The sequence below is a fragment of the Elephas maximus genome, chromosome 20 (genome assembly GCF_024166365.1).
Source record: "Elephas maximus indicus isolate mEleMax1 chromosome 20, mEleMax1 primary haplotype, whole genome shotgun sequence".
Classification (NCBI taxonomy): domain Eukaryota; kingdom Metazoa; phylum Chordata; class Mammalia; order Proboscidea; family Elephantidae; genus Elephas; species Elephas maximus.
The window spans coordinates 61852518-61876267 of record NC_064838.1 but is presented as its reverse complement, the minus strand read 5'-3'; the positions used below and the strand labels follow the sequence as shown (position 1 = coordinate 61876267).

The following is a 23750-nucleotide window of genomic DNA, read 5'->3' as shown; positions in this document are numbered from 1 at the left end:
GTTCTGTCATAAAATTCTCTGCCAAAACACCTAAGACCTTGAGCATTTGTCCTGATGCTAATGTTTGGATCTTAATTTAAAAACACAGAAAATAAATTCTTACCAAAACCTGGGATTTACAACTTCACAAAACAGAACATAAACTTCTCCCTCTTCGCAGAAGAACATAATCCTATATATGGAAAATCCCAAAGAATCCAGAAAGCTATTGGAGTTAATAAATGAATTCAGCAAAGTTGCAGGGTACATGGTCAACACGCAAAAGCCAGATGTGTTGCTGTACACCAGCAATGAGCCTTCTGAAAAGGGAAGTGCATGTCAAGTCCCTGCCACTTGTCAGTTGGTGACTTCTACAAATTGCAACTGTACTCTGAGCTTCTGTTTTAGTGACAGATATCCGAGAAGATTAAATAAAAATATGCTGAAATACTTTATAAGCTGTAAAGCACTATAAATGTTTTGTGTGTGTATTCATTACCCAGATAAGTAGCATTTACTAGAAACCAACAGTAGACATCAGGTTAATGGTGAAACACTGTTCTCATATCAGGAGCAAAAAAAGATAAATCTGTTTTCATCATCACTATTTTCAACATTGTCCTATAATTCTACACCACCATTGCCCAATAGAAATTTCTGCGATGATGGAAATGTTCTCTGTTTGTGCTATCCAATATGGGAGCCACTAGCTATATGTGACTATTTAAATAAATCAAAAGGAAATTAAATTTAAAATTCAATTCCTTTAGTTATACTAGGCACATTTCAAGTGCTTACTCATCAAATGTGGCTAGCGGCTACCGTACTGGACACAAATATAGAAGATTACCATCATTGCAGAAAGTTCTATTGGCCAGAGTCCCTGGGTGGCACAAAGAGTTAAATCCTCAACTACTAACCTAAAAGTTGTCAGTTCAAACTCACCCAGAGGCACCTTGGAAGAAAGCTCTGGCAATCTGCTTCTGAAGGGTCATAGCCTTGAAAACCCTGAGGGGTACAGTTCTGCTCTGCACACACACATGGGATCAGCGTGAGTTGGAAGCTACTCAGTGGCAACTGGTTTTGTTTCGGTTTTTTATAATGGTGTTGAATAATAGTGATGATGAAAACGTGACATTTCTATCCATCGATCAATTCATTTTTTAATTCACTTTAAAGTAAGTTGTAGGCATCAATATGTTCCCCCCAAACATTTCAGCGTGCATGTCATTAGCTATAGTTCAATACTTACTTATGCTGTATAGGCAAAATTTCACACACAGTGAAGTGAGGAAATCTGAAGGAATACCAGTGATTGTGCACACATGCATACACCTGTGTAATCTAAACCCATCAAATATAGAGCATTAGTACCATGACCCGAGAAAATTTCCCCCTTCCCCTCCCATTCAATTCCTACCTGCACAACCACCCTCAGAGGCAACCATTGTTCTGATTTCTTTCTGAAACTGCTTTTGCATGTTCTAGAACTTCGTATAAATAAAATCATTATGTGTTCCTTTGTATGAGGCCACTTTCACTCATAATGTTTTTGAGATTCATCAATGTTGTTGCATGTATTGGTAGTGTATCCCTTTACATTGCTGGATAATATTCCATTGTATAGCTATTTCGTAGTTTGTTTACCCACTTCCCTGTTGACGGACACCTAACTTACTGCCAGTTTTGGCTATTATGAATAAAGCTTTTATGAATAGTCTTGTACAAGTTTTTTTGTGGACATAAATATTCATTTTTCTAGGAATGGAATTACTGGGTCACAGGATAGATGTATGTTTGTTTGCTGTTACCATATGGATTTAAATTGATTTTTTTGTATAAACCTTTCATATGGTGACCTTGATAAATTCACTTATTACTTTTAGTAGCTGTTTTGTAGATTCTTAGGATTTTTCTATGTAAATAATCAAGTCATCTGTGAATAGAATTTCCTTCTTCCTTTCTCATCTTTATGACATTTATTTCTTTTTCATTACTATTGTACTAAATCTAATATAGTGTTGAATATAAATGCTGAAAGTGAACGTCCTTGCCTTGTTCCCGATCTTAGGGAGAAATGTTCAGTGTTTCACTATTAAATATTGTTAGTTGTATGTTCTCTGTTGTTGTTAGGTGCCGTCGAGTTGGTTCCGACTCATAGCAACCCTGTGTACAACAAAACAAAACGAAACGGTGCCTGGTCCTGCACCATCCTTACAATCGTTGTGCCAGAGCCCATTGTTGCAGCCAGCGTGTCAGTCCATCTCGTTGAGGATCTTCCTCTTTTCCGATGACCCTGTACTTTACCAAGCATGATGTCCTTCTCCAGGGACTAATCCCTCCTGACAACATGTCCAAAGTATGTAAGACGCAGTCTCGCCATCCTTGCTTCTAAGAAACACACTGGTTGTACTACTTCCAAGACACGTTTGTCGGTCTTTTGGCAGTCCATAGTATATTCAGTATTCTTCTCCAACACCACAATTCAAAGGCATCAATTCTTCTTCGGTCTTCCTTATTCATCGTTCAGCTTTCATGTGCGTATGATGTGATTGAAAATACCATGGCTTGGATCAGGCGCACCTTAGTCTTCAAGATGACATCTTTGCTTTTCAACACTTTAAAGAGGTCCTTTGCAGCAGATTTACCCGATGCAATATGTCGTTTGATTTCTTGACTGCTGCTTCCATAGCTGTTGATTGTGGATCCAAGTAAAATGAAATCCTTGACAACTTCAATCTTTTCTCCATTTATCATGATGTGGCTTATTGGTCTAGTTGTGAGTATTTTTATTTTCTTTATGTTGAGGTGCAATCCATACTGAAGGCTGTGGTCTTTGATCTTCATTAGTAAGTGTTTCAAGTCTTCTTCACTTTCAGCAAGCAAGGTTGTGTCTTCTGCATAACACAGGTTGTTAATAAGTCTTTCTCCAATCCTGATGCCCCATTCTTCTTCATATAGTCCAGCTTCTCGGATCATTTGCTCAGCATGCAGATTGAATAGGTATGGTGAAAGGATACAGCCCTGATGCACACCATTCCTGACTTTAACCTTCTCACCAAAAAAAAAAAAAAAGCAAACCCACTGCCGTCGAGTTGATTCCGACTCATAGCAACCCTATAGGACAGAGTAGAACTGCACCATAGAGTTTCCAAGGAGCACCTGGCAGATTCGAACTGCCATCCTCTTGGTTAGCAGACACAGCACTTAACCACTACGCCACCAGGGTTTCCATCCCATTATTCTGTCCAAACAACTGCCTCTTGATCGATGTACAGATTCTTCATGAGCACAATTAAGTGTTCTGGAATTCCCATTCTTCGCAGTGTTATCCATGATTTGTTATGACTTACACGGTTGAATGCCTTTGCGTATACAATAAAACACAGGTAGACATCCTGCTGTTTTTTAGCCAGGATCCATCTGATGTCAGCCATGATATCCTTGGTTCCACACCCACTTCTGAACTGGCCTGAATTTCTGGCAGTTCCCTGTTGATATACTGCTGCAGCCATTTTTGAATGATCTCAAGCAAAACTTTGCTTGAGTGTGATATTAATGATATTGTTCGATAATTTCTGCATTTGGTTGGATCACCTTTCTTGGGAATAAGCATAAATATGGATCTCTTCCAGTTGGTCAGCCAGGTAGCTATCTTCCAAATTTCTTGGCATAGACGAGTGAGTACTTTCAGCGCTGCATCCATTTGTTGAAACATCTCAATTGATATTCTGTCAATTATTGGAGCCTTGTTTTTCACCAATGCCTTCAGTGCAGCTTGGACATCTTCCTTCAGTATCCTCAGTTCCTGATCATATGCTACCTCTTGAAATGGTTGAATGTTGACTAATTATTTTTGATATAACGACTCTGTTTATTCCTTCCGTCTTCTCTTGATGCTTCCTGCATCGTTTAATGTTTTCCCCATAGAATCCGTCACTATTGCAGCTCAAGGCTTGAATTTTTTCTTCAGTTCTTTCAGCTTGAGAAACGCTGAGCATGTTCCTCCCTTTTGGTTTTCTATCTCCAGCTCTTTGCACAGGTCATATAAGACTTTACGTTGTCTTCTTGAGCTGCCCTTTGAAATCTTCTGTTCAGTTCTTTTACTTCACCATTTCTTCCTTTTGCTTTAGCTGCTTGATGTTCAAGAGCAGGTTTCAGAGTCTCCTCTGACATCCACCTTGGTCTTTTCTTTCTTTCCTGTATTTTCAGTAAACTCTTGCTTTCTTCGTGGATGATGTCCTTGATGTCACTCCACAACTTGTCTGGCATTTGGTCATTAATGTTCAATGCCTCAAATCTATTCTTGAAATGGTCTCTAAATTCAGGTGGGATATACCGAAGGTTGTATTTTGGCTCTTGTGGAATTGCTCTTTTTTTCTTCAGTTTTGACTTGAACTTGCATATGAGCAATTGATGGTCTGTACCACAGTCAGCCCCTGGCCTTTTTCTGAGCTTTTCCATCGTCTCTTTCCGCAGATGCAGTCAATTTGATTCCTGTGTATTCCATCTGGCGAGGTCCATGTGTATAGTTGCCGTTTATGTTGGTGAAAAAAGGTATTTGTGATGAAGAAGTCATTGGTCTTACAAAATTCTTTCATTCTGTGGCATCATTTCTGCCACCAAGGCCTTATTTTCCAACTACCAATCCTTCTTTGTTTCCAACTTTCACATTCCAATCACCAGTAATTTTCAGGGCACCCTGATTGCATGTTTGATCAATTTCAGACTGCAGAAGCTGATAAAAATCTTCAATTTCTTCATCTTTGGCCATAGTGGTTGGTGCATAAATTTGAATAATAGTTGTATTAACTGGTCTTCCTTGTAGGCTTGTGGATATTATCCTATCAGCATAGTACTTCAGGATAGATCTTGAAATGTTCTTTTTGACGATGAATGCAGCACCATTCCTATTCAAGCTGACATTCCCGGCGTAGTAAACTATAAACTATGTGATTGTCCAATTCAAAATGGCCAATACCAGTCCATTTCAACTCACTAATGCCTAAGATATCAATGTTTATGTGTTCCATTTCATTTTTGACAATTGCCCATTTTCCTAGATTCATACTTTGTGCATTCCAGGTTCCAATTATTAGTGGATGTTTGCAGCTATTGCTTCTCATTTCGAGTTGTGCCGCTTCAGCAAATGCAGGTCCTGAAATCTTTACTCCATTCGCGTCAGTAAGGTCAACTCTACTTTGCGGAGGCAGCTCTACCCCAATCGTCTTTTGAGTGCCTTCCGACCTGGGGGGCTCATCTTCCGGCCCTATATCAGACAGTGTTCTGCTGCTATTCATAAGGTTTTCACTGGCTAATTGTTTTCAAAAGTAGACTGCTGAGCCCTAGTGGTATAGTGGTTAAGAGCTCAGCTGCTAACCAAAGGCCAGCAGTTTGAATCCATCAGCCAGTCCTTGGAAACCCTATGGGGCAGTTCTGCTGTGTCCTCTAAAGTCTCTAGATGCCCTTTATCAGATTGGGAAATTTCTCTTCTAATCCTAATATTTTCAGGATTTTTTTTTTTTCATCATGAATGGGTGTTTTTCTGCATCTATTAAAGTGATCATACGGTTTTCTTCTGTTTTCTGTTAATAAAATGAATTACATTGATTGTGTTTTTTAATATTAAGTCATCTTTGCTTTTCATACTTGGTCACATTGTATTATTCTTTTTATATATTGTTGTCTTTGATTTGCTAATGATTTGTTAAGTTTCTTGTGTCTATGTTCACAAGGGATATTTGTCTAATTTTTTTGTAATGCTTTTTGAAAGTTTTTATTATCACAGTTGTTTAGGCCTCATAAAATAAACTTGGAAATATCCCCTTCTCTGTTTTCTGAAAAAGTTTCTGTAAGATTGGTGTTTGTATAAGACCGTTCTCTAAATTTTTTCTAAATTCACCAGTAAAACCATCTGCGCCTGCACTTTTCTTTGTGGTAAAGACTTGGACAACCATTTCAATTTCTTTAATAGATATATAACTAGCCATATTTTTCATTTCATCTTGTCTCAGTTTTGGTAATCATATTGTTTTCAAAAAATTTGTCTATTTCCTGTAAGTTTTTGAAGTTATTGGTATCAAGTTGTTGATAATACTCTTTTACCTTTTTAATGTCTGTAGGCTCTGTAATGATATGATCACTTCATTCACAATATTGGTCATTTGTGTTCTTTTTTTTCTTGATTATTCTTTCCAGCAGTTTATCACTTTTGTGGATCATTTTTAAAAAATGACCTTGTACTGCTACAACAACAGACACATAGACCAATGGAACAGAATTGAGAATCCAGATATAAATCCATCCACATATGAGCAGCTGATATTTGACAAAGGCCCAGTGTCAGTTAATTGGGGAAAAGATAGTCTTTTTAACAGATGGTCCTGGCATAACTGGATATCCATCTGCAAAAAAATGAAACAGGACCCATACCTCACACCATGCACAAAAACGTAACTCCAAATGGATCAAAGACCTAAACATAAAATCTAAAATGATAAAGATCATGGAAGAAAAAATAGGGACAACGTTAGGAGCCCTAATACAAGGCATAAACAGAATGCAAAATGTTACTAAAAATGCCAAAGAGAAACCAGATAACTGGGAGCTTCTAAAAATTAAGCACCTATGCTCATCTAAAGACTTCACCAAAAGAGTAAAAAGACCACCTACAGACTGGGAAAAAATTTTCAGCTACGACATCTCCGACCAGCGCCTGATCTCTAAAATCTACATGACTCTGCTAAAACTCAAAAAGACACACAACCCAATTAAAATATGGGCACAGGATATGAACAGGCACTTCACTAAAGAAGACATTAAGGCGGCTGACAAATACATGAGGAAATGCTCTCGATCATTAGAGAAATGCAAATCAAAACTACAATGAGATTCCATCTCACTCCAACAAGGCTGGCACTAATCCAAAAAACACAAAATAATAAATGTTGGAGAGGCTGTGGAGAGATTGGAACACTTATACACTGCTGGTGGAGATGTAAAATGGAAATCAATTTGGTGCGTCCTTGAAAAGCTAGAAATAGAACTACCATACGACCCAGCAATCCCACTCCTCAGAATATATCCTAGAGAAATAAGAGCCTTTAAACAAACAGATATATGCACACCCATGTTCACTGCAGCACTGTTTGCAATAGCAAAAACGTGGAAGCAAACAAGATGCCCATCAATGGATGCATGGATAAATTGTGGTATATTCACACAATGGAATACTACGCATCGATAAAGAACAGTGAGGAATCTGTGAAACATTTCGTAACATGGAAGCTGGAAGGCATTATGCTGAGTGAAATTAGTCAGTTGCAAAAGGACAAGTATCGTATAAGACCACCGTTATAAGAACTCGAGAAATAGTTTAAACAGAGAAGAAAATAGTCTTTGATGGTTCCAAGACGGGGGAGGGATGGAGGGTGGGAGAAGGTTATTCACTAATTAGATAATAGACAAGAACAACTTTGGGTGAAGGGAAGGACAAAACACAGTGGAGGTCAGCACAACTGGACTAAACCAAAGCAAAGCAGTTTCCTGAATAAACTGAATGCTTCGAAGGTCAGTGAAGCAGGGGCAGGGTTTTGGGGACCATGGTTTCAGGGGACGTCTAAGTCAATTGGCCTAATAAAATCTATTAAGAAAACATTCTGTATCCCACTTTGAAGAGTGGCGTCTGGGGTCTTAAGTGCTATCAGGCGGCCATCTAAGGTGCATCAATGAGTCTCAACCCACCTGGATCAAAGGAGAATGAAGAACACCAAGAACACAAGATAATAACGAGCCCAAGAGACAGAGGGGCTACATGAACCAGAGACTACATCATCCTGAGACCAGAAGAACTAGATGGTGCCTGGCCACAACCGACAGGGAACACAACAGAGAACCCTTGAGGGAGCAGGAGAACAGTGGAATGCAGACCCCAAATTCTCGTAAAAAGACCAGACTTAATGGTCTGACTGAGACTGGAAGGACCCCGGTGATCATGGCTCCCAGACCTTCTGTTGGCCCGCTATAGGAACCATTCCCGAAGCCAGCTCATCAGACATGGGTTGGACTGGGCAATGGGTTGGAGAGGGATGCTGGTGAGCCGTGAGCTACTTGGTTTGGGTGGACACTTGAGATGATGTTGGCATCTCCTGCCTGGAGGGGAGATGCAAGGGTAGAGGGGCTTAGAAGCTGGCAAAATGGTCATGAAAACAGAGAGTGGAAGGAGGGAGCGGGCTGTCTCAAGAGGGGAAAGTAACTGGGAGTATGTACCAAGTTGTGTATGGGTTTTTGTGTGAGAGACTGACTTGATTTGTAAACTGGCACTTAAAGCACAATAGAAATTATTTTAAAAAGTAATAAAAAAATAAAATAAAATAATAAACTTAAGGTTTTGCTAAATTTTGTTTTCATTTCATTAATTTCTGCTCTTTGTTTTCTATCTTTTACTTTGATTTATTTCATTTTTTCCCCTTAGTTTCTTAAAACGAAACCTTATGGATAAATTATGTAGTGCTACTTAACAGATCATCTTAAAACTTAGAGGTTTAAAATAACAATATTCATTTAATAACTCTCACAGTTCTCTGTATCAGCAGTTCAAGAATGGCTTGGCTGCCAGGTTCTGTTTTGGTCTCTCCATTAACATTGCAGGCAGATGTCGCCTGGAGTTTCAGTCAGCTGAAAGCTTGACTGCGGCTAGGGGCTTCACTTCTTGAGTTGCTCACTCATATAGCTAGCAAGTTGGTGTTGGCAAGAAACCTCAATTCCTCTTCTATGTGGATTTCTCCTCAGGCCTGCTTGAGTGTTGTTATAGTATGGTGGCTGTCTTCTTCCAAAGCAGGTTATCCAAGAGGCCAAAGCAGAAGCTACAATGCCTCATATCACTTAACCTTGGGTTATACAACATCACTTCATTGTAGTGCAGGTCTACTGGTGATAACTTCTTTTTGTTTTTATTAATCTTAAGGTGTCTTTACTTGCTCTCATTCTCTAAAATATTTTTGTCAAGTATAGAATTCTGGGTTGGCAGGTATTTTTTTGTTTTTTTCTTTTACTACTTTAAAGATGTTGCTGCACTGTCTTCTCACGCTCATTGTTTCACATGAAAAGTTAATGGTTTTTCATTTTGTTATTCCCATGTATTTCATGTACCATTTTTCTCTGGCTACTTTTAAGGATTTTATCTTTATCTTTGGTTTTCAGCCACTTGTCTATGATATGCTTTACTTGTATTTATCCTGCTGGGTATTCTCTGAGCTTCTTGAATCTGTAAGTATATGTGTTTCATCAAGATTTTGGAAAATTTCAGTGACTGTTCTTCAGACATTTTTTTCTGCCCCATCTTCTCTCTTCTGTCCTTCTGACAGTCCAATGACACATATGTGATATTCTTTGATATTGTCTTATAGATCACCAAAGCTCTGTTAATTTTATTTTCAATATTTTTTCCCATGTGTTCTTCAGAGTAGCCAATATTTATTAACATATCTTCAAGACTTTCTTCTGACTCCTTCTTCTGTCTTTTCCAGTCTACTGTTAAACCCACCTACTGAATTTTTTATTTCTGATATTTCATTTTTCATTTCTAAAATTTACCTTTGGATCTTTGTTACAGTTATTATTTCTCTGATGATATATACTGTTTGTTCATTCATAATGAGTATATTTCACTTACATCTTTGAGCATATTATGATACCATAGCAGACCAAACCCATTGCTGTTGAGTCAATTCCAACTCATAGTGACCCTATAGGACAGAGTAGAACTGTCCCATAAGATTTCCAAGGAGCAGCTAGTGGATTCAAACTGTTGACCTTTTGGTTAGCAGCTGTAGCTCTTAACCATTGCACCACCAGGGCTCCATGTACAATACAGTGATATTAATTACTTTTGTCATGTTGTGCAACCATCACCATTATCCATTTCCAGTTTTTTCTATTGCCCTTAACAGGAACTGACTCCCCCTTCCCTTATTTCTCCTGCCCCTGGTAACCACTAATAAACTTGAGTCTGTGTATCTTTAGATATTCTAGGTATTCCATATAAGTGGAATCGTATGATATTTGTGCTTTTGTGACTGACTTATTGCTATATTCTAGATATTCCATATACGTGGAATCATATGATATTTGTGCTTTTGTGACTGACTTATTGCTATATTCTAGATATTCCATATAAGTGGAATCATATGATATTTGTGCTTTTGTGACTGACTTATTGCTATATTCTAGATATTCCATATAAGTGGAATCATATGATATTTGTGCTTTTGTGACTGACTTATTGCAGTCAGCATAATGTTTTCAAGGTTCATCCATCCGTCCATGTCACAGCATGTATCAGAGCCTCATTCCTCTTATGGCTGGGTAATATCCCATTGTATGTATATACCACATTTTGCTTATCCATTCATCTATTGATTGACATTTATATCATTTCCTCCTTTTGGCTGTTGAGAATAATGATGTAATGAACATTGGTGCACAAATATCTGTGTCTTTGCTTTCAAGTATTTTGGGTGTATACCTAGGAGTGGAATTGCTGGATCACGTGGTGATTCTGTGTTTAACATTTTGAGGAATTGCCAAAATGTTTTCCACAGAGGCTGCACCATTTTACAATTCCACCAGCAACAGATGAGTGTTCAATTTCTTCACATCCTTGTCTTAGTTTCTTAGTGCTACTATATCAGAAATACCATAGGTGGGTGGTTTTAATGAGCATAAATTTATTTTCTCACAGTTAAGGAGGCTAGAAATCCAAACTCTGGGCACCAGTTCTAGGGGAAGGCTTTTTCTGTCTGCTGTGGGGGAAAATTCTTGTCTCAGCATCTCTAGCATTCTCTGGACATTCCTTGGCAATCTACACGTGGCATCTGTCTTTCCCCCATTCCTGCTTGCTTGTTCTGTGTCTAATCTACTATTTTATATTTCAAAAGTGATTGATTTAAGAAAACCTTACCCTGGTATGTCCTCATTAACAAAGAAAATCCTATTCCCAAATGGGATTGCATCCACAAGTATTAAGAGAAAAAACCTGATTCCCACTTATAGTGACCCTGTAGAGAGTAGAACTGCCCCATAGAGTTTCCAAGGAGCACCTAGTGAATTCAAACTGCCATCCTTTTGGTAGCAGCTGTAACACTTAACCACAACACCACCAGGGTTTCCTCCACAAGTATAACAGGTAGGATTTATAGCACATATTTTGGAGGGAGACAATTCAATCCATAATACTCTCCAGCACTTGTTGTTTTCCATTGTTCCGATCATAAAACCAAAAAACCAAACCCACTGCCGTTGTAGCCATCCTAAAACTCTAAAAAAACCGAATGCATTGCTGTCGAGTCCGTTCTGACTCATAGCTCTTATAGGATGGAGTAGAACTGCCCCACAGGGTTTCCAGGGTTTCTGTAATCTTACAGAAACAGACTGCCACATCTTTTTCTTACAGAGCTGCTGTTGTGTTTGAACCATCGACTTTTCAGTTACCAGCTGAGTGCTTAACCACTGCGCCACCAGGGCTCCTTATAACCACCCTATTAAACAAAAAACTCCGTGCTCTTGAGTCAGTTCCAACTCATAGCGACTATCTTAGTCATCTAGTACTGCTGTAACAGAAATGCCAAAAGTGGATGGCTTTAATGAAGAGAAATTTATTTTCTCACCGTCTAGTAGGCTAGATGTCCAAATTCAGGGTGTCAGCTCTAGGAGAAGGCTTTCTCTGTCGGCTCTGAAGGAAGGTCCTTGTCATCAATCTTTCCCTGGACTAGGAGCTTATCTGCACAGGAACACCAAGTCCAAAGGATGTGTTCTGCTCTTGGTACTACTTTCTTGGTGATATGAGGTCCCCCAACTCTCTGCTTGCTTCCCTTTCCCTTTCCTTTTTTTTTTTTTAATTAACATTTATTAGGCTTCAAGTGAACATTTACAAATCCAATCAATCTGTCATATGTAAGTTTACATACATCTTACTCCCTTCTCCCACTTGCTCTCCCCCTATTGAGTCAGCCCTTTCAGTCTCTCGTTTCGTGACAATTTTGCCAGCTTCCCTCTCTCTCTATCTTCCCATCCCCACTCCAGTCAAGAGTTTCCAACACACTCTCAAGTGTCCACCTGATTTAATTAGCTCACTCTTCATCAGCATCTCTCTCCCCCCTGCTGACCAGTCCCTTTCATGTCTGATGAGTTGTCTTCGGGGATGGTTCCTGTCCTGTGCCAACAGAAGGTCTGGGGAGCATTGCCGCCGGGATTCCTCTAGTCTCAGTCAGACCATTAAGTATGGTCTTTTTATGAGAATTTGGGGTCTGCATCCCACTGATCTCCTGCTCCCTCAGGAGTTCTCTGTTGTGCTCCCTGTCAGGGCAGTCATCGGTTGTGGCCGGGCACCAACTAGTTCTTCTGGTCTCAGGATGATGTAGGTCTCTGGTTCATGTGGCCCTTTCTGCCTCTTGGGTTCTTAGTTGTCGTGTGACCTTGGTGTTCTTCATTTTCCTTTGCTCCAGGTGGGTTGAAACCAATTGATGCCTCTTAGATGGCCGCTTGTTAGCATATAGGACCCCAGACGCCAGCTTTCAAAGTGGGATGCAGAATGTTTTCATAATAGAATTATTTTGCCAATTGACTTAGAAGTCCCCTCAAACCATGTTCCCCAGACCCCCGCCCCTGCTCCGCTGACCTTTGAAGTATTCATTTTATCCCGGAAACCTCTTTGCTTTTAGTCCAGTTCAATTGGGCTGAGCTTCCTTGTATTGAGTGTTGTCTTTCCCTTCACCCAAAGCAGTTCTTATCTACTGATTGATCAATAAAAAACCCTCTCCCTCCTTCCCTCCCTCCCCCCTTCGTAACCACAAAAGTATGTATTCTTCTCAGTTTTTTCTATGTCTCAAGATCTTATAATAGTGGTCTTATACAATATTTGTCCTTTTCCCTCTGACTCATTTCGCTCAGCATAATGCCTTCCGGATTCCTCCATGTTATGAAATGTTTCAGAGATTCGTCACTGTTCTTTATCCATGCGTAGTATTCCATTGTGTGAATATACCACAATTTATTTACCCATTCATCTGTTGACGGACACCTTGGTTGCTTCCAGCTTTTTGCTATTGTAAACAGAGCTGCAATAAACATGAGTGTGCATATATCTGTTTGTGTGAAGGCTCTTGTATCTCTAGGGTATATTCCGAGGAGTGGGATTTCTGGGTTGTATGGTAGTTCTATTTCTAACTGTTTAAGATAACGCCAGATGGATTTCCAAAGTGGTTGTACCATTTGACATTCCCACCAGCAGTGTATGAGAGTTCCAATCTCTCCGCAGCCTCTCCAACATTTATTATTTTGTGTTTTTTGGATTAATGCCAGCCTAGTTGGTGTGAGATGGAATCTCATCGTAGTTTTAATTTGCATTTCTCTAATGGCTAATGATCGGGAGCATTTTCTCATGTATCTGTTGGCTGCCTGAATATCTTCTTTAGTGAAATGTGTGTTCATATCCTTTGCCCACTTCTTGATTGGGTTGTTTGTCTTTTTGTGGTTGAGTTTTGACAGAATCATGTAGATTTTAGAGATCAGGCTCTGGTCTGAGATGTCATAGCTGAAAATTCTTTCCCGATCTGTAGGTGGTCTTCTTACTCTTTTGGTGAAGTCTTTAGATGAGCATAGGTGTTTGATTTTTAGGAGCTCCCAGTTATCTGGTTTCTCTTCATCATTTTTGGTAATGTTTTGTATTCTGTTTATGCCTTGTATTAGGGCTCCTAGGGTTGTCCCTATTTTTTCTTCCATGATCTTTATCGTTTTAGTCTTTATGTTTAGGTCTTTGATCCACTTGGAGTTAGTTTTTGTGCATGGTGTAAGGTATGGGTCCTGTTTCATTTTTTTGCAAATGGATATCCAGTTATGCCAGCACCATTTGTTGAAAAGACTATCTTTTCCCCAATTAACTGACACTGGTCCTTTGTCAAATATCAGCTGCTCATACATGGATGGATTTATATCTGGATTCTCAGTTCTGTTCCATTGGTCTATGTGCCTGTTGTTGTACCAGTACCAGGCTGTTTTGACTACTGTGGCTGTATAATAGGTTCTGAAATCAGGTAGAGTGAGGCCTCCCACTTTCTTCTTCTTTTTCAGTAATGCTTTGCTTATCCGGGGCTTCTTTCCCTTCCATATGAAATTGGTGATTTGTTTCTCTGTCCTCTTAAAATATGACATTGGAATTTGGATCGGAAGTGCGTTATATGTATAGATGGCTTTTGGTAGAATAGACATTTTTACTATGTTAAGTCTTCCTATCCATGAGCAGGGTATGTTTTTCCACTTAAGTATGTCCTTTTGAATTTCTTGTTGTAGAGCTTTGTAGTTTTCTTTGTATAGGTCTTTTACATCCTTGGTAAGATTTATTCTTAAGTATTTTATCTTCTTGGGGGCTACTGTGAATGGTATTGATTTGGTTATTTCCTCTTCGGTGTTCTTTTTGTTGATGTAGAGGAATCCAAGTGATTTTTGTATGTTTGTCTTATAACCTGAGACTCTGCCAAACTCTTCTATTAGTTTCAGTAGTTTTCTGGAGGATTCCTTAGGGTTTTCTGTGTATACGATCATGTCATCTGCAAATAGTGATAGCTTTACTTCCTGCTTGCCAATCCAGATACCCTTTATTTCTTTGTCTAGCCTAATTGCCCTGGCTAGGACTTCAAGTACGATGTTGAATAAGAGCGGTGATAAAGGGCATCCTTGTCTGGTTCCCGTTCTCAAGGGAAATGCTTTCAGGTTCTCTCCATTTAGAGTGATAATTGGCTGTTGGCTTTGCATAGATGCCCTTTATTATGTTGAGGAATTTTCCTTCAATTCCTATTTTGGTGAGAGTTTTTATCATAAATGGGTGTTGAACTTTGTCAAATGCCTTTTCTGCATCAATTGATAAGATCATGTGGTTTTTATCTTTTGTTTTATTTATGTGATGGATTACATTAATGGTTTTTCTGATATTAAACCAGCCTTGCATACCTGGTATAAATCCCACTGATCAGGGTGAATTATTTTTTTGATGTGTTGTTGGATTCTATTGGCTAGAATTTTGTTGAGGATTTTTGCATCTATGTTCATGAGGGATATAGGTCTATAATTTTCTTTTTTTGTAATGTCTCTTTACCTGGTTTTGGTATCAGGGAGATGGTAGCTTCATAGAATGAGTTGGGTAGTATTCCGTCATTTTCTATGCTTTGAAATACCTTCAGTAGTAGTGGTGTTAAGTCTTCTCTGAAAGTTTGGTAGAACTCTGCAGTGAAGCCGTCCGGGCCAGGGCTTTTTTTTGTTGGAAGTTTTTTGATTACCGTTTCAATCTCTTTTTTTGTTATGGGTCTATTTAGTTGTTCCACTTCTGAATGTGTTAGTTTAGGTAGGTAGTGTTTTTCCAAGAATTCATCCATTTCTTCTAGGTTTTCAAATTTGTTAGAGTACAATTTTTCGTAGTAATCTGAAATGATTCTTTTAATTTCATTTGGTTCTGTTGTGATGTGGTCCTTCTCGTTTCTTATTCGGGTTATTTGTTTCCTTTCCTGTATTTCTTCAGTCAGTCTAGCCAATGGTTTATCAATTTTGTTAATTTTTTCAAAGAACCAGCTTTTGGCTTTGTTAATTCTTTCAATTGTTTTTCTGTTCTCTAATTCATTTAGTTCAGCTCTAATTTTTATTATTTGTTTTCTTCTGGTGCCTGATGGGTTCTTTTGTTGCTCAGTTTCTATTTGTTCAAGTTGTAGGGACAGTTCTCTGATTTTGGCTCTTTCTTCTTTTTGTATGTGTGCATTTATCGATATAAATTGGCCTCTGAGCACTGCTTTTGCTGTGTCCCAGAGGTTTTGATAGGAAGTATTTTCATTCTCGTTGCATTCTATGAATTTCCTTATTCCCTCCTTGATGTCTTCTATAACCCAGTCTTTTTTCAGGAGGGTATTGTTCATTTTCCAATTATTTGATTTCTTTTCCCTAGTTTTTCTGTTATTGATTTCTAGTTTCATTGCCTTGTGGTCTGAGAAGATGCTTCCTTTCCTTTTATCTCTTGTAAGATAAAAGGTGATTCAGGCCATACCCAAGGGAAACTACATTACATTGGATCAGGGATATGACCTGAGCAAGGGTGTTACATCCCACCCTAATCGTCTTAACCCACAGGCAGAGATTATAACTTATAATACATAGGAAAATCACAAAATGGAAGACAACCACACAATACTAGGAATCATGGCCTAACCAAGTTGACACATATTTTGGGGGGATACAATTCAATCCATGACAGCCACCCTATAGGACAGGGTAGGCCTCAGTAGAGCCATCCTAGTGAGAGTAAAATGGTCTCTTATTATAGTTTTGATTTACATTTCCCTTTTTTTTAATGATGAGTGGGAGCCCTGATGACACAGTGGTTAAGAGCTCAGCTGCTAACCAAAAAGGTTGGCAGTTCGGATCCACTAGCCACTCCTTGGAAATCCTATGGGCAGCTCACCATAAGTTGAAATGGACTCCACAGCACTGAGTTTTGGTTTGGTTTAATGATATATGGAGAGCAATGGTAGAATTCTTACCTTCATTGCAGGAGATCTGGGTTCAATTCCCAGCCACTACATCTCAAGGGCATCTACTACAAGTCTTTCAGTGGAGACTTGTGTTTTGTTCTAATGCTGAACAGGTTCAGCAGAGCTTCCAGATTAAGATAGTATAGGAAGAAAGGCCTGGTGATCTACTTCAAAAAATCAGCCAATAAAAACCTTATGGATCCCCAAAGGAGAATGAAGAGCACCAATGACACAAGGTGATTACGAGCCCAAGAGACAGAAAGGGCCACATGAACCAGAGACTGCATCATCCTGAGACCAGAAGAACTAGATGGTGCCTGGCTACAACAGATGACTGCCCTGACAGGGAACACAACAGAGAACCCCTGAGGGAGCAGGAGAGCAGTGGGGTGCAGACCTCAAATTCTCATAAGACTGGACTTAATGGTCTGACTGAGACTAGAAGGACCCTGGTGGTCATGGCCCCCAGACCTTCTTTTGGCCCAGGACAAGAACCATTCCCGAAGCCAACTCTTCAGACATGGATTGGACTGGACAATGGTTTGGAGAGGGATGCTGGTGAGGAGTGAGCTTCTTGGATCAGGTGGACACTTGAGACTATGTTGGCATCTCCTGCCTGGAGGGGAGATGAGAGGGTGGAAGGGGTTAGAAGCTGGCGAAAAGGACATGAAAAGAGAGAGTGGAGGGAGAGAGCGGGCTGTCTCATTAGGGGGAGAGTAACTGGGAGTGTGTAGCAAGGTGTATATGGGTTTTTGTGTGAGAGACTGACTTGATTTGTAAACTTTCACGTAAAGCACAATAAAAATTATTAAAAAACAAAAAAACCCCGTGGATGCCAACAGTCCAGTCCCATTGTGCCTGCGGTAACCATGAGTTGGGGATAACTCAGCAGCAGTTAACAGGCAGCTAACAATAATGACTAATGACGTAGAGCATCTTTTTATGTGCCTTTTGTGTATCTTCTTTGGTGAAATGTCTGTTTAAGTCATTTGCCCATTTTTAGATTGGGTTGTCTTTTTTGTTGCAAAGTTGTAGAAGTTCTTTATGTATTCTGGAAAGTAAACCCTTATCTGACATATGGTTCCCAGATATTTTCTCCCAATCTGTAGGTTTTCATTTTATTGATAAAGTCCTTTGATGCACAAAAGTTTTTTTTAATTTTGATGAAATAATTTTTGTCATTTGTTGCTCATGCTTTTGCTATCATCTCTGTGAATCCATTATCAAAAACTAGATTCCAAAGCATTACTCCTATATTTTGTTCTAAGAGTTTTATGTTTTTAATTCTTAGCTTTAAGTCCTTGATTCATTTAGAGTAAATTTTTACTTATGGTGTGAGGTATGGGTCCACCTTCATCCTTTGCATGTGGAAATTTCAGTTGTCTCCGCACCACTTATTAAAGAAGTAGTACTTGTCAAAAATCAATAGGCCATGCTGATGATCCATCTAAGCTGTTTCCTTTTTTCATTCTTATCACCAGCTAAGATAGTACATAACTTACCTATTTATTATAATTTATTGCTTGTAGTCTGTCCCAGCCTCACCCCTGTACCAATGTCAGCTTCATGCAGGCAAGAATTCTGATCTGTTTTTTCTGGTATTGCATTACATACTCAGCCAACTGCAGAATGAATGAATGAATGCTTCGCCAGAGACAGAGGAATCTGGGAAGATCCTTAATGCTTTCTCTTCTTCCGAGACTTCCTATCTTAACGTCACGCCTGCTGTCACACAGTCTACATCCCAAGATACTGTATACAAAACCTCCATGAGATGTAAATGCCTACAGGTTTATTCATTCTCAGAATGTTTTTATATATATATTTATAAACCCATCCTTCTGTGTGCCTGCTGAAGTTTTGTGTGTGTTATGGATTGAATTGTGTCCCTCCCCCAAAAATGATTCCCAGTATTGTGTGATTGTCCACCATTTTGTCATTTGATGAGATTTTCCTATGTGTTGTAAATCCTATCACTATGATATTAATAAGACGGATTAGCAGCAGCTATATAGATGAGATCTACAAGATTAGATAGTGTCTTAAGCCAATCTCTTTTGAGATATAAAAGAGAGAAGTGAGCAGAGAGACAGGGGACCTCATATCACCAAGAAAGCAGCGCTGGGAGGAGAGCGAGTCCTTTGGACCCCGGGTTCCTCCGCAAAGAAGCTCCTAGTCCAGAGGAAGATTGACGAGAAGGGCCTTCCTCTGGAGCCGACAGAGAGAGAAAGCCTTCCCCTGGAGCTGATGCCCTGAATTTGGACTTCTAGCCTGCTAGACTATGAGAAAATAAATTTCTCTTTGTTAAAGCCATCCACTGTTGGTATTTCTGTTATAAGAGCACTAGATGACTAAGATAGTATGTGAAATCCTTTGTTCACCCTTTGTTGTTAGTTGCCATTGCCTCAGCTTCTACTCATGGTGACTTTATGTACTGCAGAATGAAATGTTGCCTGGTCCTGTGCCATCTTCATGATCATTGGTATGTTTGAGTCCATTGTTGCAGCTATCATGTCAGTCCATCTCATTGATTGTTTCCCTTGTTTTTGTTGGCATTCTACTCTACCAAACATGATGTCTTTTTCTAGAGATTGTTTTTTCTTGCCATTATTGCTTCTAAAGAACATTCTCATTGTATTCGTTCCAAGGTTGATTTGTTCATTCTTTTGGCAGTCCATGGTATATTTAATATCCTTCACAATACCAAGTTTAAACACATCAACTCTTCTGCTTCCTTTTTCACTTTCCAACTTTCACATGCATATGAGGCAATTGAAAAGACCGTGACTTGGGTCAGGCACACGTTAGTTACCAATTTGACATGTTTGCTTTTTAAAACTTTAAAGAGGTCTTTTGCAACAGATTTTTCCAGTGCGATACACCGTTGGATCTCTTGACTGCGGCTTCCGAGGATATCGATTGTTGATCCAAGTAGAATGAAGTCAATGACAACTTCAGTTTCTTCTCCAAATATCATGATGTAGTTTATCATCCAGTTGTCCAGTCCTCAAGCTAAAAGAACTGAACCTTGTTTATCCTAGGGTTTGTATAAGGAGGGTTGCTTATCTTAACATTTGTGACATCATGATAGAATCAGTTATGAAGTTGATCTCCATCCTATGGAAGCTATTTCCTTTATAAGTGGAGACTACTTTTCCCTAGAAAAAAGGCTGGTAGTTGTTTAAATGCTGAGTAAAGCTGAGCACTGAAACTTATCCTTGAGAAGATACTAGAAGAAGACAAGTAGCAGAGTATAAGAACTAGGAGTATCACACTTTTGGGGGGAAGCAACTACTTTAAAATCTTCCCATTCAGTGGGTATACTTCTGTTTTAATTTCAGGTTTTATTAGGATTGTGAAATTAAAATATTCTGTCCTTGGTTATTTGTCACAAACATCATTGTCTTGGTGAAAAACCCCTAGTCCCTCAAGAGACCAACAAAGAGAATTTTTTTCTTTAAAAAATTGCTGTAAAATATGTCTTTTTCTTTGAAACAGCTGTGGTTCTGTGTAGTTTTAATAGGCATGCTTTTAAATTGCTTGGAGGTGTTTACATATGAATCTTCATATAAACTTGTATCTCTCTCATTTAGAAAAAAAAATGAAAGAAGGGAATTAGTTACTTAAAATACTTGGTACAACTGTTCCTATGAATTATTCCAGGCACTTGGAAGACAATTACACTCAATTGTAATAACCTTGCCAACCTTTTCCAGTATGCTGAACTCCAAATACTATTGTGTTTTCATTGACAACATTCACTGTTCATATGCATATGAAAAACAGGCATTTTCATCAGAATTGCTATAATAGCATTAAGAGATTATTATTTTTTCCAATTTCCTTGGAAGAAAATTCACTTAAATTAGATTATTTGTTACTTGACTGCTCTCCTATCTGGTCTGTATGTTTAGGTAACTGGGGTCCATGAAAGCATAGACTTCAGAATAAAAAGCACGATTTTATACATTAATGATTTCAAATAAAAGAGGAGTGCTATGTTTGTGCATGACTTCTTTTGAGAAAGTTAAATCTCTCTTCTGCTTTTTTTTTTTTTTTCTTCTGCTTAGGAGAGAGAACACTTTTTGTCCCTGTAGGTGGCCCCCTGGTGTAGCCATTAGTTGCTAATTACTTGCAAACAAATAAACAATTAACTCCTCCAGCGCTGGGTGGGAGAGTGTTCATTGACATGCTAAAACTTTCTAAGACAGGATTTTAATTAGTGACGTGCTGAATCCACCCTCCTCGTCAGAGGAGCTATAAGGTGAACTGCAGGAAGGTCCAGCCCTGTACACGTGGGGCAGAGGCAGCAGAGAGGCGGGAGAGGCTCCAGCCTGCTCTCTGTGCAGCCCTTGCGAGGATGTCTCCCAGCCTTCAGGAGGATGCTCAGCTCGGCGAAGGCAAACCCCCACCTTGCTCCTTTTCGATTGAGAGCATTTTGGGACTGGACCAGAAGAAAGACAGTGTTCCATCAGTGAAACCTCACAGGCCCTGGGCAGACACCTGCAGCTCCTCAGGTATGCCACAACTTAATTTTCAAACTCTTAGTCATTTCATTTGCAGTGTTTGATTTGTTCTTTATTTCATACTACACAGAGTTAGGGAGAGACTGTGCTTTTATCCAGTTATATGGCTGAAACATCTAGGATTGCTAATGCTGCCAATGAACAAGTCCTCTGGGAAATAAAAAGAATATCAGCCTTAGATTCAAGTAGGTGTAAAGTTCACTCACTTAAAAAAAAAAAAAAACCAAGAACCTGCAGTTACATCATATAGTCTAAATCTGTGTTTACTGAAAAGTAAATGGCATTCAGAGACCAAAATGTTCTCTCTCACCAAGGCAAGATCTTCATTTTCGCTTCATTTTTTGTTTGTTTTTGGATTTTGGTTGATGAGGGAGCCAGGTCTTTTATAAAGCCCAGAAGAATTCCACTGGGAAAATTAAAGATAAGTTCCTGAGACTACTTCTCTTAGAGCTTCATGGAGTATAGATTTAGACTTCTAAGATGGGGTTTATTCTTCTGTGTTTAGGGAAAGATGATCATCAGCGTTGTCTGCAGGTCCCCAAACTTCCCAGTGGGACCTCCTTCCCTTGTTCTGTGTATCACCCAATGCCAGAAGAAAGAATTTTGAGATATGAAAACTCCTTTTCACCATCGGAAGGACTGTCTTTGAAAAGAGAATTGAGTTGGTACAGAGGCCGAAGACCAAGAACTGCTTTTACTCAAAACCAGGTGAGAAGTCCTTTCAACCAGTGAAAGGTTTTAACTGACACCCTGTTGAGCAAAAAGCCCATTCACTTGGGGATCTCAGTTTAGAAGCCTTTTTAATGAAAGAGTAGATTATCATTTTTTAACAGTTTATAGAAAGATATGTATATATAAAAAGAAGGCATACAGATTAATTGCCAAGGATTTTAATGCAAATATCTTGTTATACAAGTTAAAGCCCATTTTATGGTGACATACCAAATATCAACATCTTAAAGAATTGTTTCCTTATTCCTAGATTGAAGTGTTGGAAAATGTCTTTAGAGTAAACTGCTATCCTGGCATTGATATCAGAGAAGACTTAGCTCGAAAGTTGAGCCTAGAGGAAGACAGAATCCAGGTAATTTTAAAATTTAGTTATTACTCGTGATGGTTGAAATGTAAAGAATAATAAAATGTTTCTGAGACCTATTTTATTTTTCCTTAATTTTAGATCTGGTTCCAAAATCGGCGTGCAAAGCTGAAAAGGACCCATAGAGAATCACAGTTTTTAATGGCGAAAAAAAATTTCAGCACAAATCTCCTGGAACAGATAGAAACTAAATCTGTGAAATTATCTTCCAGTTGCAGAACATCGAGAATCAATGGAAATACCAAGCGTTAAAAATATGTTTCTTTTCTGTATTTAATCTGAATATTGTCATTTTTAAAAAATATGTTATGAATAATTACTATTATAACATGGTCCATATTATATTTGGGCACTTTTAGTTAAGATAAAGGCATTTCCTGTCTATTTTAATAAACATTTTCAGAAAAAGCCATCTATTTTTTTAAGCAAGCAAATTTAATCTTTTAAATTAGTTTACTAAAATCAGTAAACTCATGACTAAGTGACTTCACAAGTTGGATTCCATTTATAAACTATATCTGAAGAATAGCACAAAGGTGTCATTTGTTTCAATTTGTTTGTTTCCAGGAACATTTGAAACATGTTTATGCTTAAATATATTACAGAATATGATTTATTCATGAATCTTGGGTTTCTCTTGATTTGTAACATAAAGCAGTGAGAATGCCTTACCATATATCAAAACAAAGCCTCTGCCAGTTTCAAGTTTTTTTTTTTTAAAAAAGCAAAGCAAGTATGTCAAAATGCACATATAAAAACATCAGCTGTCATATTCATACCATCGGTATGACATTACGTAAAAATAATTAAGATGCAAATAAATGCAAATTTTTTATTTTTTTTAGTACGTTTAATGTTGCACTTTCATTCATTAAAGTGGTGATCATCATCTGGCTTGCATCTATTTTCAATTTAATGATTTGCAACCAACTGTGTATTTTGTTACAAGTATTACCTTGGCTGAAAAGGTAGGATAAGCGACCTGCCTTTTGTATGTGCTCCAGCATAGTCACTGGAAATAATCAGGGCACTTTCTGTGAAACAAAAATAGTGTGTTTGCTTGGCATTTGCCATTTCCGATTGCATCCGCCAATTAAATATGGGAATAGGACCAGATGCATGACAAGACAGGAGTCCTCTCCACTGGACATCTGGGCATTGTTTTCTAGTTGACTGAAGGCCTAAGTGGGTCTCCTTGTGCAATGTTAGCTTGAGAGGGCTTTGTCTACTGGCAGCAGTATTTCAACTTCATTCTTGAGAACTGAATTGTACCTTGCTTTCTTTTTCTTTTTTTTCCTATTTCTTTGTCCTTCCTTTCTCTCCCAGTGATGACCTGAGTGGAAGGTTCTTACTTATTTATTTTTTGTAGGTTTTTCTTTTTAAAGCAAGAAAGCTTGGAGGGAGGAAGCACATAACTTGAGGAAAAGCAGCTTGACTCAGATTTTAGAGATTTTAAAAATCATTTACTGAGTGACATTTGGGAGAGAGCTCTGTGTCTCAACAATTGGTCAACCATAACCTGCTCTTATTTTGTTCCACTATTGCTGAGATAGGCACCCTGGTAATGCAGGGGTTAAGTGT

General features: G+C 38.6%; 1 protein-coding gene across 6 annotated transcripts in view; it reads left to right on the top strand.

Annotated features, from left to right (window-relative positions):
* Positions 1-22468, top strand: part of HESX1 (HESX homeobox 1) — a 32830-nt gene extending 10362 nt beyond the window's left edge. For 2 of the 6 annotated variants that reach the window (XM_049862747.1, XM_049862746.1), the window contains 4 exons: positions 20800-21064; positions 21579-21781; positions 22056-22157; positions 22251-22468. In XM_049862747.1, coding sequence (XP_049718704.1) covers positions 20800-21064; positions 21579-21781; positions 22056-22157; positions 22251-22421 — 741 coding nt within the window. In that variant the 3' untranslated portion in view covers positions 22422-22468. Of the gene's footprint in view, positions 1-9189; positions 9247-20617; positions 21065-21578; positions 21782-22055; positions 22158-22250 lie in introns of those variants that run through there. The other 4 variants (XM_049862751.1, XM_049862750.1, XM_049862749.1 and 1 more) reach the window with 4 other exon arrangements.
* Positions 22469-23750: the final 1282 nt, after the last annotated feature.